Source organism: Ovis aries, chromosome 6 (genome assembly GCF_016772045.2).
Source record: "Ovis aries strain OAR_USU_Benz2616 breed Rambouillet chromosome 6, ARS-UI_Ramb_v3.0, whole genome shotgun sequence".
NCBI classification, from domain to species: Eukaryota; Metazoa; Chordata; class Mammalia; order Artiodactyla; family Bovidae; genus Ovis; species Ovis aries.
Window position 1 is genome coordinate 25,139,734 of NC_056059.1, and position 17,264 is coordinate 25,156,997.

At 42.1% G+C, this 17,264-nt stretch overlaps 1 protein-coding gene across 6 annotated transcripts in view; it reads right to left on the reverse strand.

The window, feature by feature from the left end:
- The window catches only part of DAPP1 (dual adaptor of phosphotyrosine and 3-phosphoinositides 1), a 59,676-nt gene that overhangs the window by 5,858 nt on the left and 36,554 nt on the right, over positions 1 to 17,264 (reverse strand). For 3 of the 6 annotated variants that reach the window (XM_012179622.5, XM_004009675.6, XM_042251206.2), the window contains exons 4-8: positions 12,034 to 12,164; positions 6,828 to 6,875; positions 4,335 to 4,397; positions 3,601 to 3,686; positions 383 to 470 (exon numbers count right to left, since the gene is read on the reverse strand). In XM_012179622.5, coding sequence (XP_012035012.1) covers positions 383 to 470; positions 3,601 to 3,686; positions 4,335 to 4,397; positions 6,828 to 6,875; positions 12,034 to 12,164 — 416 coding nt within the window. The remainder of the gene's footprint in view (positions 1 to 382; positions 471 to 3,600; positions 3,687 to 4,334; positions 4,398 to 6,827; positions 6,876 to 12,033; positions 12,165 to 17,264) is intronic. The other 3 variants (XM_060416852.1, XM_012179624.5, XM_060416853.1) reach the window with 1 other exon arrangement.

The following is a 17,264-nucleotide window of genomic DNA, read 5'->3' on the forward strand; positions in this document are numbered from 1 at the left end:
TACAGGACACTAAGCCAAGTCTTTCTGGCAAGTCCACCTTCTCAGACAATATAAAAGGATTTTCTACTATAGAGTTACGTCAGCGTTCCTCTCTCTGTCCTTCTGGTACCACACGTCCTCCTCCAGGCCATCTTGGACCACCCACACACTAACAGGAAGTCTGATAGACATCAGAAGTCTGATAGACACTAGGCTAGGCTCTGGCAGTGAGACCCCAGTGCAGCCTCATTCTTCTGTCTTTACTCCTTTACTCTTCCACAAGCCTGCATGTTGACTTCCCGTAGGTTTTCAGGGGTTCCCTGACTCTTCCAATAGAAATAAGTTTGAAATCGTCAACATGTGATTTGGGAGTACTAGGCATTCAGAGACACGAATAACTCACCAGCTTCCAGCGTAATATCTTGATCCACTCGTCAGCTTCTACTCCTGTCTTTGCACAGAGGTAAAACGTCCTGAATGGAAATACTAAGCTGATAAGACAAAAGAAAGAATGTAAGATATTCCAGACCGTTGAACGTCTATTAGTTGAGCACTCATTAAAGTATTCCAAGTGGAAAAAGAATTGACATAGAACCTGGGTAGGAACCTCAGGCGTTGGTATATAGACAGCTAGTCCTGCTGGCAAACTGCAGAAGTGCTGAGGATGTTGTTGATTCACATTATTATTTTTACAGGCAGATTTGTATATTTTAATGGGTCCAAAGGGTGGGATAGAGGTGGGGAAGAGGTCCAGGTCAAACCCAGATCCTTTTATTGTTCATGATCTAGGCTGAATACACATGTGTGTTTATTCCGCTGATTCATTAAATGACTCAGAACTTGTGCTACAATTCAAAGAACAAGCAACACAAATAAAAGAGTTTGCTGAAGGAATTCATTTGTGTTAGCTGGCTGCAACAAGGAAGACAGTGGCCTCTGTGGATGAAGGCAGTTTTAACTTTTCAGAGCGGGAAAGGAGACAATAAATCTCCTCAACTATTCACTTGGCCTCCTTCTTGCCGTGAGTTAATCTTTGCTGAAGGGAAGACAAACTTGCCTACTGGAATGAAAGACTGTTCTAGGAACAGAATTAACTCCTCCTTTGACGGTGTCTTGGGTTATAGAGTCAAAATCATTTGCCTCATGGACTTCCCTGGTGGTCCAGTGGCTAAAACCCCCAGCTCCCAGTGCAGGGGGTGCCCAGGTTCAATCCCACATACTGCAACTAAGAGTTCAAACGCTACAGCTAAAAGATCCCACGTGCCATAAATAAGACCTGAAGCAGTCTAGTTAATTAACTTAAAAAATCTTCTGATTTATATCCTGCCCACATTTCCTGTCCTAACAGTTGAGCACAAAACACTTTAAAAAATTTTTTTGTCCTTTTCGTGAAAAAAAAGAAAAAAAAAAAGCCTGAACTGAAACCAGAAGGGTTTCTATACCCTAAAACCAAAGCAACATATCTTGTTTACACCAGTGAATAATGTTGAATAGACAAGAGGTGAGTCTCTGTGTATGAAAGGTAAATCTTGAGGGGAAGTCCGATTGGGCAACTAGTAGACAGAGGGGAAGTTGGGGAGGGGGTGTGATATTGTGCACACACCGTGCAAAACTGATTGCTGGAATTGTCATTGTTTGGTACTTCTTGTGAGAGACATGATTAATTACCTGTTAATACAGATCAGTTTTCCTTTCTTCTTGCTAACAAAACCCCAGGCGATAAATTACAACTAGTTGGAGCCAATTATCATGTGTGCATGCTCAATCACTCAGTCGTGTCCGACTCTTTGCGACCCCATGGACTGCAGCCTGCCATGCTCCTCTGTCCATGGGATTCTCCAGGCAAAAATACTAGAAAGGATTGCTGCGCCCTCCTCCAGGGGATCGTCCTGAGCCAGGAATTGAACCTGTGTCTCCTGCACTGGCAGGCAGATTCTTTACCACTTGAGCCACCTGGGAAGCCCAATCATGATCATACTAGTACCCTTTTCTAGCTTCCTTTGCTGCTGTTGATGACCATTGGCTGCAGTCTTGGCCAATGAGATAGGAGGGAAAATATGATAGAAGATTCTCTGAGAAAATGTCTGCTTTCCTGATAAAAAGGGCAGACCTGGCTCATCCCATCCCAGCATCTTTCTTCATGGCTTACATGAAAATATGAGGCCTACAGCTGGACTATTTCACTTGGACTCTGAAGTAGTAAGCATGAGGAAAAGACCAAAAGAACTATATAGACATTGGACAGGACCTTGTCAGTGTAGCTGTCTGCCTCCCGATTGCTTGTTATATGAGAAATATAACCCCCTGTTAGTGTGTACGGTATCTTTATGTGAATTTAAAGAAGATTTCCATCATTGGCTGATACTATCCAATCATTCATTAACAATAGTTGATGTTAATTTTCTTAGGTGGGACAATGATATTGTTCTATAGGTGATATTTTTATTCTTAGTAGATACAAATTTAAATATTCACGGGGAAAGTGCCATGATGTCTGCAACTTACTTTCAATTGGTTCAACAAAAGAAAGTGAACAGATAGAGATAAAGCAAATATGCAAAATATTAATGATTGATGTATCTAGGTGAAGGGTATATGGGCATATAAGTCTTTCCACTTGTTTCATTCTTTTTTTTCAAACTTTTTATTTTGTATTGGAGTATAGCTGATTAATAATTTTATAATAGTTTCAGATGAAGAGCAAAGAGACTCAGTCATACATGTACATAAACCCATTCTCCCCCAAACCCCTCTCCCATCCAGGCTGGCACATAAACATTGAGCAGAGGTCCATGTAAGTCCCTCAAATTTTATATGTTTTAAAACCTTAAAATAAATGTTGGTGGGAAATAAAACACTTTTTTCTCAAGACGCTTTACTCCTCCCAGTTAGAAAATTATCATGATACACTGACAGTGTTAGAATAAAACACTTTCGTGCCATCTGCAAGAATTGTCATAATTACACAAATCACTCATTCTTGGAGTCAACAAAGTTATAACTAAAATTGAATAAAACATCTCAAAAGAATGAAAGCTGTCTAGCATGTGACTGGCATCCCATCGTGGGCATCATACTTGTTGCAGTGTACAACATAAAGAATCAAACCCAGCAGAAGTGCTTATTTGTTTATACCACTTTAAACGAGTGTAGGGCTTCCATGTGGCTCAGTGGTAAAGAATCTGACTGCCAATGCGGGAGCTGTGGGTTTGATCCCTGGGTTGGGAAGATCCCCTGGAGAAGGGAATGGCAACTCCCCCCAATATCGTTGCTTGGGAAATCCCATGGACAGAGGAGCCTGCTGGGTATAGTCCATGGGGTTACAAAAGAGTCAGATACAACTTGGCGATTTTCCCAACCCAGGGATTGAACCCCCATCTGTTACTTCTCCTGCATGGCAGGGATATTCTTTACCACTACCTGGGAAGCCCAACTTAGCGGCTGAACAACAACAAATGAGATTTTATGTCACATTCAGCTGAAAGGACTCCTAATATGCATGTACCGCCTCAGGTCAAAACATCTGTACACATTAGACATACGATTTTTTATTCTGCCAAAATAAGTATCTGGCAAGAAGATTTAAAAAAAAAAAAACATTTCCTCTATAAAACAACTTACCAAAAGCAGTTTACCCTTTCCTGTGAATAATCAAATTGTACAGCTGAACATTCAGTCAAATCTAGGATCCGAATTGGTTCTGGTGACTTAAAACAAAAGGACAAACTATGTCATCATAAAACACACACACACACACACACACACACACACACATCTGTTTACAAGTCTCCACTATGAGTGACTGTTAACTTTACTTCCACTACAGGAATTGATAATAAAACTTCCTAAGGGAAGCCACATGCTTGTCTGGGGATTGGCTTTTCGTGAAATTGGACATTAGAAAGATACTTTCATTGTCAATTCAAATTTGGTGGAGATGGATTTTTAACACGTGGAAGGGAGGCATATTTTTCTCCCATGTTTTTAGACATCCACTTTCTCAGAAATTTTGTGTAGGAAAAATGAGAAGAGATGAAATAATTTTAAATTTGCTTAATGAGTTAGCCCTGATAAATGGACATATTTTTAATAGAGAACACTGCTACGAGACAGTCCACCCAATGTGGTAAGGGAACAATTCCACTGCTCTAAACACAGGGCGTGGCATGCCCCAGAGAGTTAGAGGTTAGCCAGACTGAGAACAGTGTCTGCTATACAGGTCTCATTTATGCGAGAAAGCTCATCTCCAGTCATTTACAGGATGTTTCCCATAATTTCAGGGATTTTAAAAGGCAGATATTCCTTTCATTTAGAGTCTCATTTTTAAAGGGAAAATATATGATCATGTTTCTTACCATCTGGTCTTTGAAGTATTTCAGTTCATTCCTGTGCAAAGTAAACCACCTCGTTTTCCAGGTCTGGAAAAAAAAAAATGAAACATAGGCTTTGCATACATGATTATAATATCTGGACTGGATAATTTCCTTTTCTTATAAAATGCAAATCAAAACCACAATGAGGTACCATTTCATGCCAATCAGAATGGCTGCTATCCAAAAGTCTACAAGCAAGAAATGCTGGAGAGGGTGTGGAGAAAAGGGAACCCTTCTACACTGTTGGTGGGAATGCAAACTAGTACAGCCACTATGGAGAACAGTGTGGAAATTCCTTAAAAAACTGAAAATAGAACTGCCTTATGACCCAACAATCCTACTGCTGGGCATACACACCGAGGAAACCAGAATTGAAAGAGACACGTGTACCCCAATGTTCATCGCAGCACTGTTTATAATAGCCAGGACATGGAAACAACCTAGATGTCCATCAGCAGATGAATGGATAAGAAAGCTGTGGTACATATACATGATGGAGTATTACTCAGCCATTAAAAAGAATACATTTGAATCAGTTCTAATGAGGTGAATGAAACTGGAGCCTATTATACAGAGTGAAGTAAGCTAGAAAGAAAAACACCAATACAGTATATGGAATATATATGGACACATATATATGGAATTTATAAAGATGATAATGATAATTCTCTATGTGACACAGCAAAAGAGACACAGATGTATAGAACAGTGTTTTGGACTCTGTGAGAGAGGGAGAGGGTGGGATGATTTGGGAGAATGGCATTGAAACATGTATAATATCATATAAGAAACAAATTGCCAGTCCAGGTTTGATGCCGGATACAGGATGCTTGGGGCTGGTGCACGGGGATGACCCAGAGGGATGGTATGGGGAGGGAGGTGGGAGGGGGGTTCAGGATGGGGAACATGTGTACACCCATGGTGGATTCAAAAAAAAAAAAAAGTATCTAAAAGATTAGATACAATGAAATATTCTTGTGGTGTTATTTCTGAGAAAAAAAAAACTTTCAAAGTGAACCTTAAAATTTTAAAGTTTAAAAAATTAAAATGATTCCAAGCCTTAAGCTCATAACAGAGGCAAGGATATCATTAACATTTTTAAGCAAGTAAAAAGAAATAACCTATCATAAATATTTAAGGTGATTTGCATTACAATAAACCACTAAAATTTCCATCTTAGTAAGACTTAATAATCTTAATAAAATTATGGTAAGAAAAGATATAATTTTTGAGCATCTATTGAAAATTCATACTATCCTTGGAGGTTTATATACATTATAGACAGCCCTCATACAATGCCAAATATTATTATTCTTGTTTTACAAACAAACAAACTGAGGTTTAGGAACCTCAAACCACATGCTATTCTAAACCTTGCCTAGAAATTTCAGGGCATTGGTGGAAAAATGTTACCCACTGTCTTGTTACCCTCTGTCTCCTTTTTTTTTTTTTTTGGTCTCCTTTTTCTGTACTAACTGAACAGAACACTCATCATCTTTGGTGGCAATGTTCCCAATTAAAGGAAGTAACAATGGATTTAAAAATAATGCTACGAACATGAATACTTCCTCTTCCCACGAATAATACACTTGAGTCGGGACAAAATAACTAAATATTTAGGTTAAATTCAAGCAGGCCAGTACCCTTGAGAGATTCAGTGCCCTGACACTTTAAATGAGAAAGAACAGACACTCCGTGAATGTCTTCTTAGCCCATGAATATGAAATTGAATAACTTTAAAGGTACAGTCGCATAAACAGAAAACAGCTGGATACCTCCCAACCAGTAAAGTCCCAAATTTTGTTTTCTTTGGGATTTTATAAGATAGTTACATTAGTACCAGTGAGATGTTTTTTTTTTTTTTTTTTTTTTTCCTTTTCTACTGTTAGGTAGACATACCTAACAAAATTTTCATAAAATTTTGACTCTTTTTTACTAAAAAAAAATTTTAAAAAGCGAAGGTATGTACTAGACATGGAACTCTGCTCAATGTTATATGACAGCCTGGATGGGAGGGAAGTTTGGGGGAGAATGGATACATGTATATGAATGGCTGAGTTCCTTTGCTGTTCACCTGAGACTACCATAACATTGTTAATTGGCTATATCCCAATATAAAATTAAAGGTTTAAAAAATGATTAAGATGGTAAAAAAAAATTATTGAATATAAAAAGATATGTGCTGGAGTTAATTTGCCACTTTAATCCTCAATTATTGCATCAAAAGGATTTTAAGTTTTGATTATCAATGATAGGCTATTTTCATACATGTCACTTTGCCAAAGAATAGTCAAGTGATTTTATAGAATTTTGACTAACATTAGCCATCAAGATGAATTCTGTAAACAGGTAAATGTTATAACTGGGTCAAAATGAGTAGGCGGTTCTGCTTTTTAAAAGTCAAAATGAGGACTGAGCTCCCAGGATGCATTCTCTCTCTTTGTGGCTGATGCTGGAGGCCACACGCTTCCTTACCTTGACCAGACCACCCTGTTTGGTGAGGTAGCCTTCTTTGGTACCCAGCTGTGAAAGAAAGAAACACTCAAGTGAAGCCCAGAACTATCACAACTTGAATTTTGTCTATTTCTGTCCTATTTTAAAATGAAACAAGAATTTGCCTTTGATCTTTAAGTAATTGCCTTTCCTTCTTCATCGAGGCACTTGAAAATCCTTCCCGTGTGGTAAACACTGTTTTCAGACCAGATTGTCCGGTGAGATTTTGCAGCAACAGAGAACAGTGCACAGATTCTCCTCTAACGTGAGCTAGCACTTTGCACTCATCATCTTTGGTGGCAATGTTATATATCAACCAGGTGATATAAGCTATACCATTTATAAGAGCCTGCATTGGGCAACAGGCGTCTGTGCATCCCATCTGCTCGGATTGTTGCTGGGGTGTTATGTACATAAACATGGCCACACACACTGCCGTAAGGTCAATACGTGGGCAACTTTGGATAAAGCAAAGAAGAGGGATTTCTGTACTTCCCAGAGTCTGTATTCTGCTAATCTGCTTTGTGAATTAGAAATCGCATTTTCTACAATTTATCATACAATTCTCCAAACCCACCCCTTTGTTTTTTCACAGACTATCTCTTGAGACCTATATTCCATGGGATAGACTCTCAAGAGTGCATATCTATTTAGACTTGATTCATCTAGAAGGGATTTAAAGTGAGAATGAGTCATTTCATCTCACCTATCAATAATTCAAGGGTAACAATATGACACATAGCTGGCACCTATGAAGTATAAGGAATGGTGGGGAACAGTATGAATAGCAATTTGCATAAAACCAGGACCCTCAGGTGAAAAAATGTCAAAATTCATACATTCCTGAAGAAATTAGATTTGTGGTAGGCTATTTTGTTCTATGATATCATAATACATCTTATATTAGTAAGAAAGAAATGAATAAAAATTGAGAAATGATTTGGTTGATGTCAATGTTTTTTCACGGGAGTTTCCACAGTATTTGTTCCTGAGATGAATTCTCCCTACCAAGGAAAAAGAGGAACAGCAACCATCAAAATAAAGATTTAAAGCCAGAAATAACATATGACTATGACCACTTCCTTTAAAATTCTTAGGGCGTTGAAATAACAGTGAAACTCCCAGGTATTCATTTAAATAATGTTTATAGCATTGGTGAATTTGATATTGAATAATCAATTTGATTCATTCTGACATTAAAAGAATGAACTGACTGATTTGAGTTTGGATATTATATTATGGAAACAAAAAATTACCATTTTGGATTATTGAGTCTACAGAGGCAAAATAAAGATAAGTTATTTTGTAGAAGATACTGATAGAATTGAAATCACACTAAGAAATCATGCTACTGACTCCATCTTACCTCCATCCAAACAATATATGATAAATCTAGTATTTTTCTAAGGTTTTGATAGATAAGTGGAAGGCTGCAGAGAAAAGAGCTGAGAATACCAATTTTATTCATGGTCTCAGGAGGTAAGAAAGGAAATATCTATATAGCAGCAGATTTATTTTTTAAAATCTTCTCATCTAGAAGAAGAGAGTTTATAGCCCCAAATTGGAAACAACCAAAATATTTTAAAATTAAAGCATTAGCCTGCCTATCATCCTTTCTATCTGCCTGCCTTGTGTGTGCTCATGCCAGTCATGGCCAATTCTTTGCAGCCCTATGGACTGTAGCCCTCCAGGCTCCTCTGTCCATGGAATTTTCCAGGCAAGAATACTGGCATGGGTAGCCATTTCCTACTCTGGGGGATCTTCCCTGATTCAGGGATCGAACCAGCATCTCTTATGTCTCCCGCATTGTCAGACAAGTTCTTTACCACTAGCACCACCTGGGAAGCCCTGCCTGCCTTAATTTTAGTCAAAAGCCATCAGGCGGGATAAACTGAGGATGTATTCCAGAATGAAGCCTACTCAAGAGGCAAGACAGATAAAGGCAACTGGTGGTTTTGGATCGCATCCCTATGCTCTGAGGCGCCTTACTAAGAAAACTGATGACTGTCGCCTAAACGAGATCTGCGGATGGGAGTGTGGCACTGCATCAGTGCCAATTTCCTATTAGAACCTGGGTTTTTATTCTTCTTTTGATGATTGGCATGATCCCCTACTACATACAGTGTGAGCTCAATGAGGCCAGAGTATTTGCCTAATTTATTGCCAACCCTCCAGTGCTTAAAACAGGCCTCGGTGCATCGTAGGCACTTTTTAAAAAAGTTTGCTAAGCAAATGAATTAATTAAATTCATCCTATCTCAGAAGCCCAATCCTATGTTGTGTATGAAATACATAAACAATCATTTCCCCAGATGCACTTGCCAAAGGATGGTAAACAGTTTTACAGAAGCATCTACATTTCTGGGCGATAGGACACCTATTTTCATTTTCACTTCAAGCAAGAAGTTCTTTTTCCTGTAAATAGTACTTAATCCCCTTCCTCCACTGCCAGTGCTTGTGCAAGAAGGGCATCTCCACAAGAGAAGGCAGAAGTCCAGAAGCCCTCAATCAAAGCTGTGAGCTGCTGTGTTCAGCCAGGGGAGGAGAGTCCCTGATAAGACGGTAACTGTTCCCCAGCTGGCTGGTCCATCCATTCATAGTGAGGAGTACTGTGACACAAGAATCCACTAGAAAATATTTCTAGTTTTCTGTCCATATCAATGCAGAATAAATGTCATGGACTTCTCATTACACAGCGTGAGTGAAGATATTTTCAACTTACCACTCACCATTGTTTCACTTTTTTAAATTAATTTTGGCCTTGTCCCTGGCTTGCAGAATCTTAGTTGCTTGATCAGGGATTGAACCCAGCCTGGGCAGTGAAAATGGCTGAGCCCTAACTACTGGACTCCCAAGGAATTCCACCACTGTTTTAAAAATGCCATTATGCAGAACCTTCTGCTATGTTCATTGCTGGATCCTTGGGCAGGTGAATCCATCCAACACTTGAAGTGGGCGAAGGAGGCAAGCAATAAAGCTTGCAGAATTTGATCCCAAGGTTGTTTCTACCTAAGTATGCCCCGTGCCTCATGCTCACACCAGCTCCACAAGTTCGGTCATATCTGCATTCTACTATTGAAAAAGAAGGCACGCAGTAGGGTCTGGTTTGATCGACCTTGAGTGGAGATCTTTAAGGGAAGGTAACAGAGAAGATGTAGAGTAAAACTGAGAGGACAAATGAAAATGACGGTGAAGCGATTGGTGGCGGGGGGTGGGGGGGGGGGTGTAGGATGGTGAAGAGGAAGGACAGGAAGAGTACAGCCGACTGGAAAACAAAGACTTGGTTAGATCTTGATGTGTTCTCTGGTCTGTTTTGACTTGAGACTATTTACTGTCTTGCGTTCCTAAGTTTCTCTAATTCAGAGGTCTTCTACGTCCCTTTGTAAAAAAGCTAAAACATCTTCCTCAGCCAATTTCCAGGATTTTTATTTTTGAGTGGACGTAGCGTAGTAACACGGAGAAGGCAATGGCAGCCCACTCCAGTACTCTTGCCTGGAAAATCCCATGGACGGAGGAGCCTGGCAGGCTGCAGTCCATGGGGTCGCTAAGAGTTGGACACGACTGAGCGACTCCACTTCACTTTCATGCATCGGAGAAGGAAATGGCAACCCACTCCAGTGTTCTTGCCTGGAGAATCCCAGGGACGGCAGAGCCTGGCGGGCAGCCGTCTATGGGGCCGCACAGAGTCGGATACGACTGAAGCGACAGCAGCAGCAGCAGCAGCAGCAGCAGAAAGGGTCAAGAAGGCTTTCTGGAAGAGACTGATCCCAGATGCAGGCCTCTAAGGATGAGAAAACAGTAGAGATATTTGCAGGGTTTCAGATGCAGGGGGGGGAAGAGGAGCATTCAGAAACTTGGGGTCCTCCAGCGTGAATGTGGGAGAGAAGTATAAGGTCAGGTCAGGGAGAAGAGCAGGATCCAGGCGGATGAAGACAGTGGGCATCCGGCGGATGAAGACAGACAGTGGGCATCCGGCGGATGAAGACAGACAGTGGGCATCCGGCGGATGAAGACAGACAGTGGGCATCCGGCGGATGAAGACAGACAGTGGGCATCCGGCGGATGAAGACAGACAGTGGGCATCCGGCGGATGAAGACAGACAGTGGGCATCCGGCGGATGAAGACAGACAGTGGGCATCCGGCGGATGAAGACAGACAGTGGGCATCCGGCGGATGAAGACAGACAGTGGGCATCCGGCGGATGAAGACAGTGGGCATCCGGCGGATGAAGACAGTGGGCATCCGGCGGATGAAGACAGTGGGCATCCGCCGAAAGCTGTTAAGCTGGAAGTCGCGATAAATCTGCTTCTCAGGAGAGATGTCTCTGGTGGCAGGGTAGAAGAAGTACGGCCACAGAGACCAAAAGGTCATGCATGTTTCTATTTAACCTGTAGCTAAATATCTTCAAGTATAATGATTGCTATCTAGAACTAGTGCTTGACGTTTCATTTAGGTGTGATCCTCTTTATCATGAGGACACAAGCCAGATACTTTATACGCGAGCGTGGAGCCAATGAGAAAAAGGAAAAGAATCAGGGCGCCCGGGGCACAGTGAAGGGAAGAAGGTGCTGCAGAGGAATCTTTGCAGGGTCGCAGCTCACAGAGCAAACGTCAGTGGACTCCAAGGAGAGCAATGAAAGCCCCCATTGCGCTGAAAGTGAACAGTGGCTCACATGCTGCACAGGAGTCCAGATGTCTTCTGTCTGGACCCTTCATTCAATGAAGGAAAAACATAAGTAATAAAAAGACCAGGGAAAAAAATAATATCCTGAGGAATTATAGTAAAGGTGGAGAATCTTTTTCTTCCAGAGAAAATTGAAATGTAAAAGAACTTTTTAAAAAATTTTTAATGAATTTATAGAATAATCGTTTAGACAACAGTGTGACCATAAACATCTTTCGCATATTCTACCATGAACTTTTTTGGTGAAGTAAGGACAGGATTTAAGCACTATTTCTGAAGTCTTTAAAATCCTATCACTATCACATTGTAATTTTTTTTTTTTTTTTTTTTACAATTTACCCTGGACCAGATGAGCCATAGGCTTAAGAACTTTACGTTCCTTTTCCAGTTTTATAACCCAAGGGTGAATTTTATGTGAGCAAAAGTGCTGTAAAATGTGTGTAACTTATTGGATGTTATTGCTTTTAGGCAGTGAGCCCGGTGGGCAGATGGATGGCCACTTACAGAAGGCGCAGTGGGCACCAGGTCATTTTCTGATCTTCCCGTTTGCATTGCTGTGTGAACCCGGACAGATTCATAAATGGACGGTTCTTCCACTTTTTTGGGATAGGGGTGTTTCAGAACAATCAGAGTGCCTGCATGTAGACCAAAAAAAAAAAAAAAAAAAGTCAAATATAAGCCCCAGAAAGAGAGTCCAAATGTTAACACCAGATCACTGTGCCTGGATTATAAAGTTTCTTGTTTTTCATGGATTACCTGACTCACTGTCTCAATATTTATCGAGTACAAACTACATTCCAGGCTCTTACACTGGAAACTGGAGATATAAAGCATTGTGAGATAATTTCTGCCCTCTTAGTCTAGGACAGAATTAGCCATGAATATAGTCATTTAACTGAACAGGGTGATGAGACCACCATTGGCAGAGTGAACCAAGCATGCTGGTTGTGCATGTGGTTACTCTGCTTTCTAGGAGAGATGTGTGTAGGTGGCAGGGTATAAAAAGTATCACAGAGGCAAAAAGATCATGCATAAGAAGTGCAGTTCTATGAAATGCTTTAGAAATGTTTTCCTAGAGGAGGCGACACCATTAGACTCCATTAGACCTTAGCAATAACTGCTGGTTTTCCAGGTGGGCTTTACAAAAGTTGTGCAGACTAAACCACACAATGTACCAGGTATAGGAGGATTTATTCCACTGTTCTACTTTGCACGATTTTCAGAACAGCTTGTAACAAATCCGTGGACCTAAAACATATGAGCTTATAGCATTTTCCCTCCTGTCTGCTACCACCCCATTGACAGCCAAAGGAAAGAAGGCTTTGCTTTTCGTTGGTGGATATGAAGTGAATAGGCTGAGGCCACTGTGTGTAATTACCTTCACTTCCAAGTGAAGGCAGAAAAAGCCCACCCCAACCCCAGTCTGGGGGGCCAGGTATTGGGGGCTGAGAGATTTCAACTCAACACTGATATTTCCCCCTTCTGCATCTTTCCCTTACCATGATCAATCAGTCAATCAGAAACTAGAAAGTGACTGCAAAAAGAGTAATTAAGGGTTTTCTCCCCTTTGCTCTGGCTTGTTGGTTTTTTGTTTTTTGTTTTTTTTTTTCACTTGGGTCTTTCGTACAGAAGGTCCAGGATTGTACCAGACACTGGGTGAGATGCAAAGATTTCAGTAGTTGATTTGACCCGTATTTCCTGAGCTCTCCTGAGTGCCAGGCACCTGGGGAGGCCTCGGGGATACAGCAGCAGACCAAGGAGACGGCGCTTTCACTCTCACGGCCGCAGAGACAGAAACATTTCAGAAAAAAAAGAGAAGTCAGGTGAGAGAATTGTTATGAAAACCTTAACAAAGCAAAGCAAAGGAATGAAGAGTGAAAAGAGAAGGGGTCTGGGTAGCGTGGTATTTATATCAGGCCAGGGAAATCTTCTTTGATGGGGTGACAGAAAGCTCATAGAAAGTATAGACTTTGAATTGGAGTGAAAAAGACGCAACAAGGAAAGGAAAATACCTCCTCTGCAGTTGAAAAAAAAAAAAAACCGTAATAATAATGATAAACCTACAAACCAAGCAAACTCTTTCTATGAGGTTTGAGTAGAGACAGTGAATTGACTGCAAAAACAGAACAATGCCTTCTGACCCAGGGGCCCAGACAAGGCCCTGCTGGAAAGTGAAGAGGGTCACTGAGAACAGCCAAAGAGGCGCACTCGCCCTGGCCCCCAAACAGTGGCCTCCTCCTCGCTCTGCACCCAGCTCATCTCGGGAGCGCTGGGATCACAGTGAAAAGTGGCTTTTACAGTTCTCAGAAGGCCCAGTCCTGCTCTTGCACACTGCCTGCACTCCTTTTTGTTGAGGCGATTCTTTCGTGAGAACAGATCCAGTCATATGGGGACAAGGGGCCGGTTACAGGTTCATAGTCATAATGAAAGCAGCGACACCTAAACCCAGAGCAGCCGTTGTGCAGGCCCAGGGGCCATCTGGATGCAGCTGTGACACAGCAGATGCTTGGGGAACTGGGAACTGGCTACCCAGGGACCTACCCGAGAGAAACACTCTCTGGCAGCCACCCTGGCTTTGCAGAAAGAGCCGCCATGGCACTCAGCCCCTGTTACTTTGGACATTCTATTCCAAGCTTCTCTTTCTTCTTCTGACAAGTGAGAATGATTACCCTTTCTTCATGAAGCTTATTTGTTTAAAGCCCCAAATAAAGAAGGGCTTGAGAAAGGATTATAACAATGTTAGATGTTGTTACGTTCTGATATATTTTAAAATTCTTAAGTGAAGTTCCAGTGAGCACCATCTTTGGGAACATGGATTTTAGGATTTTAAAATTAGGTAAAAAAGACCTAAATGTAACTATGTGCTAAGAATAACAATGGTAGTAGTCTAGATTGTCACTGACTGTAGCACTCAGACAGATGCCTCTTAATACTTCTGTGTCTGACAGTGGAGGAGAAGAAGACCAGAGCTCAGGGCTCAATGCAGTGCACAAATTAGAAAAAAAAGAAAAAAAGTGAAATCTTGTGCTTCATCTTCAAGTGAAGGGAAGTCGCTCAGTTGTGTCCGACTCTTTGCAACCCCAGGGACTGTAGACTGCCAAGCTCCTCTGTCCATGGGATTTTCCAGGCAAGAATACTGGAGTGGGTTGCCATTCAAATTCAAAGGTGATGCTAAATTATCATCCTATTCATATGCTTAATATGAAAATACTATTTTAAATGATGCCCTAGAAAGATGCCCCTGGTCAATCCTCTGTCCTTTTGCATAAAACCAAGCGTCACCCAGGTATATACTTGCCTATACTAGTTTCCTATGATGTTGAAGCTGAAACTCCAGTGCTTTGGCCACCTGATGCAGAGAGCTGACTCATTTGAAAAGACCCTGGTGCTGGGGAAGATTGAGGGTGGGTGGAGAAGGGGACAACGGAGGACTAGATGGTTGGATGGCATCACCGACTCAATGGACACGGGTTTGGGTGCACTCTGGGAGTTGGTGATGGACAGGGAGGTCTGGTGTGCTGCAGTCCATGGGGTCGCAAAGAGTCGGACATGACTGAGCAATTGAACTGAACTGAACTGATTGCTGCTGTAACAAATCATCACAAACATAGTGACGTAACTTGACTTGATTATCCTACAGTTCTGGAGGTCAGAAGTCTGAAGCGGGTCTCATGAATCTAAAGGGACGGTATTGGCAGAACTGCTTTCCTTTTGGAGGCTCTCGGAGACCATCCATTCCCTTGCCTTTTCTAGCTTCTGTAGGCTGCTGCGTTCCTTGATCGGCGGCTCCATTGCTCCATCTTTAAAGCCAGCTGCAGTGGGTCAGGTCCTTCTCATGCTGCTGTCTCTCCAGGTCTTCTCTGCTGTGATCACAGTGGATGCTCCTGGGCAATCCAGGATAAGCTCTGCATCTCAAAGTCAGAATTCCTTTTTGCCGTGTAACATAGCATTTACACTTCCAGGGAGGGATATGAACCTTTGAAGTGGGGAAGTGTCATGATTCTGTTTACTGCAGTATCCGTTTCTGGGTGGTGAGCTTAGCCATAGGGTCCCGTTGTGCTGCAGTGTAAGGATCTCTGGGCCAGGGTTGCTGCCTGAGCCTGCAGCGCTGTAATCACTTGGGACCATAGAGCCGTTGCTTTTCCAACACACACATTTCCAAGCCCTGTGAGTCCTTTCAGAGCAGGTATGGTGTCAGATTTATCTTTGTATTCCTACCTCCTGATAGAGTTTCTGACAGAGGGAAAGCTTAGTGAGTGAATGGATGAGTGCACAAATGCCGCAGTAATTCAGGTGTAAGGCAGGGGGGAGCATGACATGAACCAGGCTTCCAGGTCCACAGTTAACTTGGCCAGGGCAAGGACAGGGCAGGACAGCAAGCCCAAGTTCAGCTCTCCAAATCTCCACTGTGCTGTGCTTAGTTGCTCAGTCATGTCCGACTCTTTGTGACCCCACGGACTGTAGCCCGCCAGGCTCCTCTGTCCATGGGGATTCTCCAGGCAAGAATACTGGAGTGGGTTGCCATGCCCTCCTCCAGGGGATCTTCCCACCCAGGGACTGAACCCAGGTCTCCAGCATTACAGGCAGGTTCTTTACCAACTTAGCCATCAGGGAAGCCCAAGAACACTGGAGTGCGTAGCTTATCCCTTCTCCAGGGGATCTTTCCAAGCCAGGAATCAAACAGGAGTCTCCTGCACTGCAGGCAGGTTCTTTTACCAGCTGAGCTACCAGGGAAGACCCATATCTCCACTGGGAGCACTCAAATTCTATTTTGAAAACTCCCTCTGAAGTTTAATCAGTGAATAGCTAAACTAAGGTAAATGATACTGAGTCAACCAGGAAAGCAGAACTGACATATTAATTTTAACTACTAAGACCATGCATGAGGCTAGTTTGAATGGTGTCATGAAGAAAATAGCAAGCTACTTATAAAATTCAAGCTTCCACTGATAAAAATCTGGTCTCCTGAGAGACATGTCTCCTTAGCCAACCATTCTGCCCAAGGAAGGGCCAATATATGGTCTTCTTGGCATGGCTTCCAGGCTTACAATGATTTTCTCTTTTCTAAACACCATCCCAACCCCTTACATAGAGGTAGACCCCCAGAGATCCTAGCCCTCCTCCACAGACACCTAACCTGTACTCACTCATTGGACTGACCCAGGGATCTGCTTAGTCACTCCTCTGGAGAGACAACTCATTAACTTCAGTTTCTGAGTTCAAGAAGGGGACTGTTGTTTCCTGCCTTTGACATGAAAGCTGGTTTCAGAAGCAAGTCCATGAAGGCACACTTTTGAGTTGATCAGAGCATGAGGAAGGCAGGTATTTCAGTGAGCTGAAAGCTTCAGAGTAGCCTCATGATCACTTGGCTGATTCCTTGTTGTCTCTTTCTGTTTCTCTTGCCCTTAAATTCTGAATGGGAATACGAATATCTTTCCAAAAAATTCCCACTTTTCTCCCCGTATCTTTTTTTTTTTTTTAAGTTCAGCTGGCTAGGGTTAGTTTCTGTCATTGGCAATTGGAATAAACTTGTCTAATGTAGACATCACAGACTTATTATTAAGTTAGAAGATTCAAGGTTCATGACAGCATGCTGACTCCATAAGGAAGAACTCTGGGTTAGTGATATTCAGGCCAAACAAATTCCAGGACTTGGTTAGAAGATTCTGACAAAGGGCAACAAACAGGAGGCAGGGGCTGGTAGAGAGAGAAGAAAGCTCTGCAACTACAGGTTG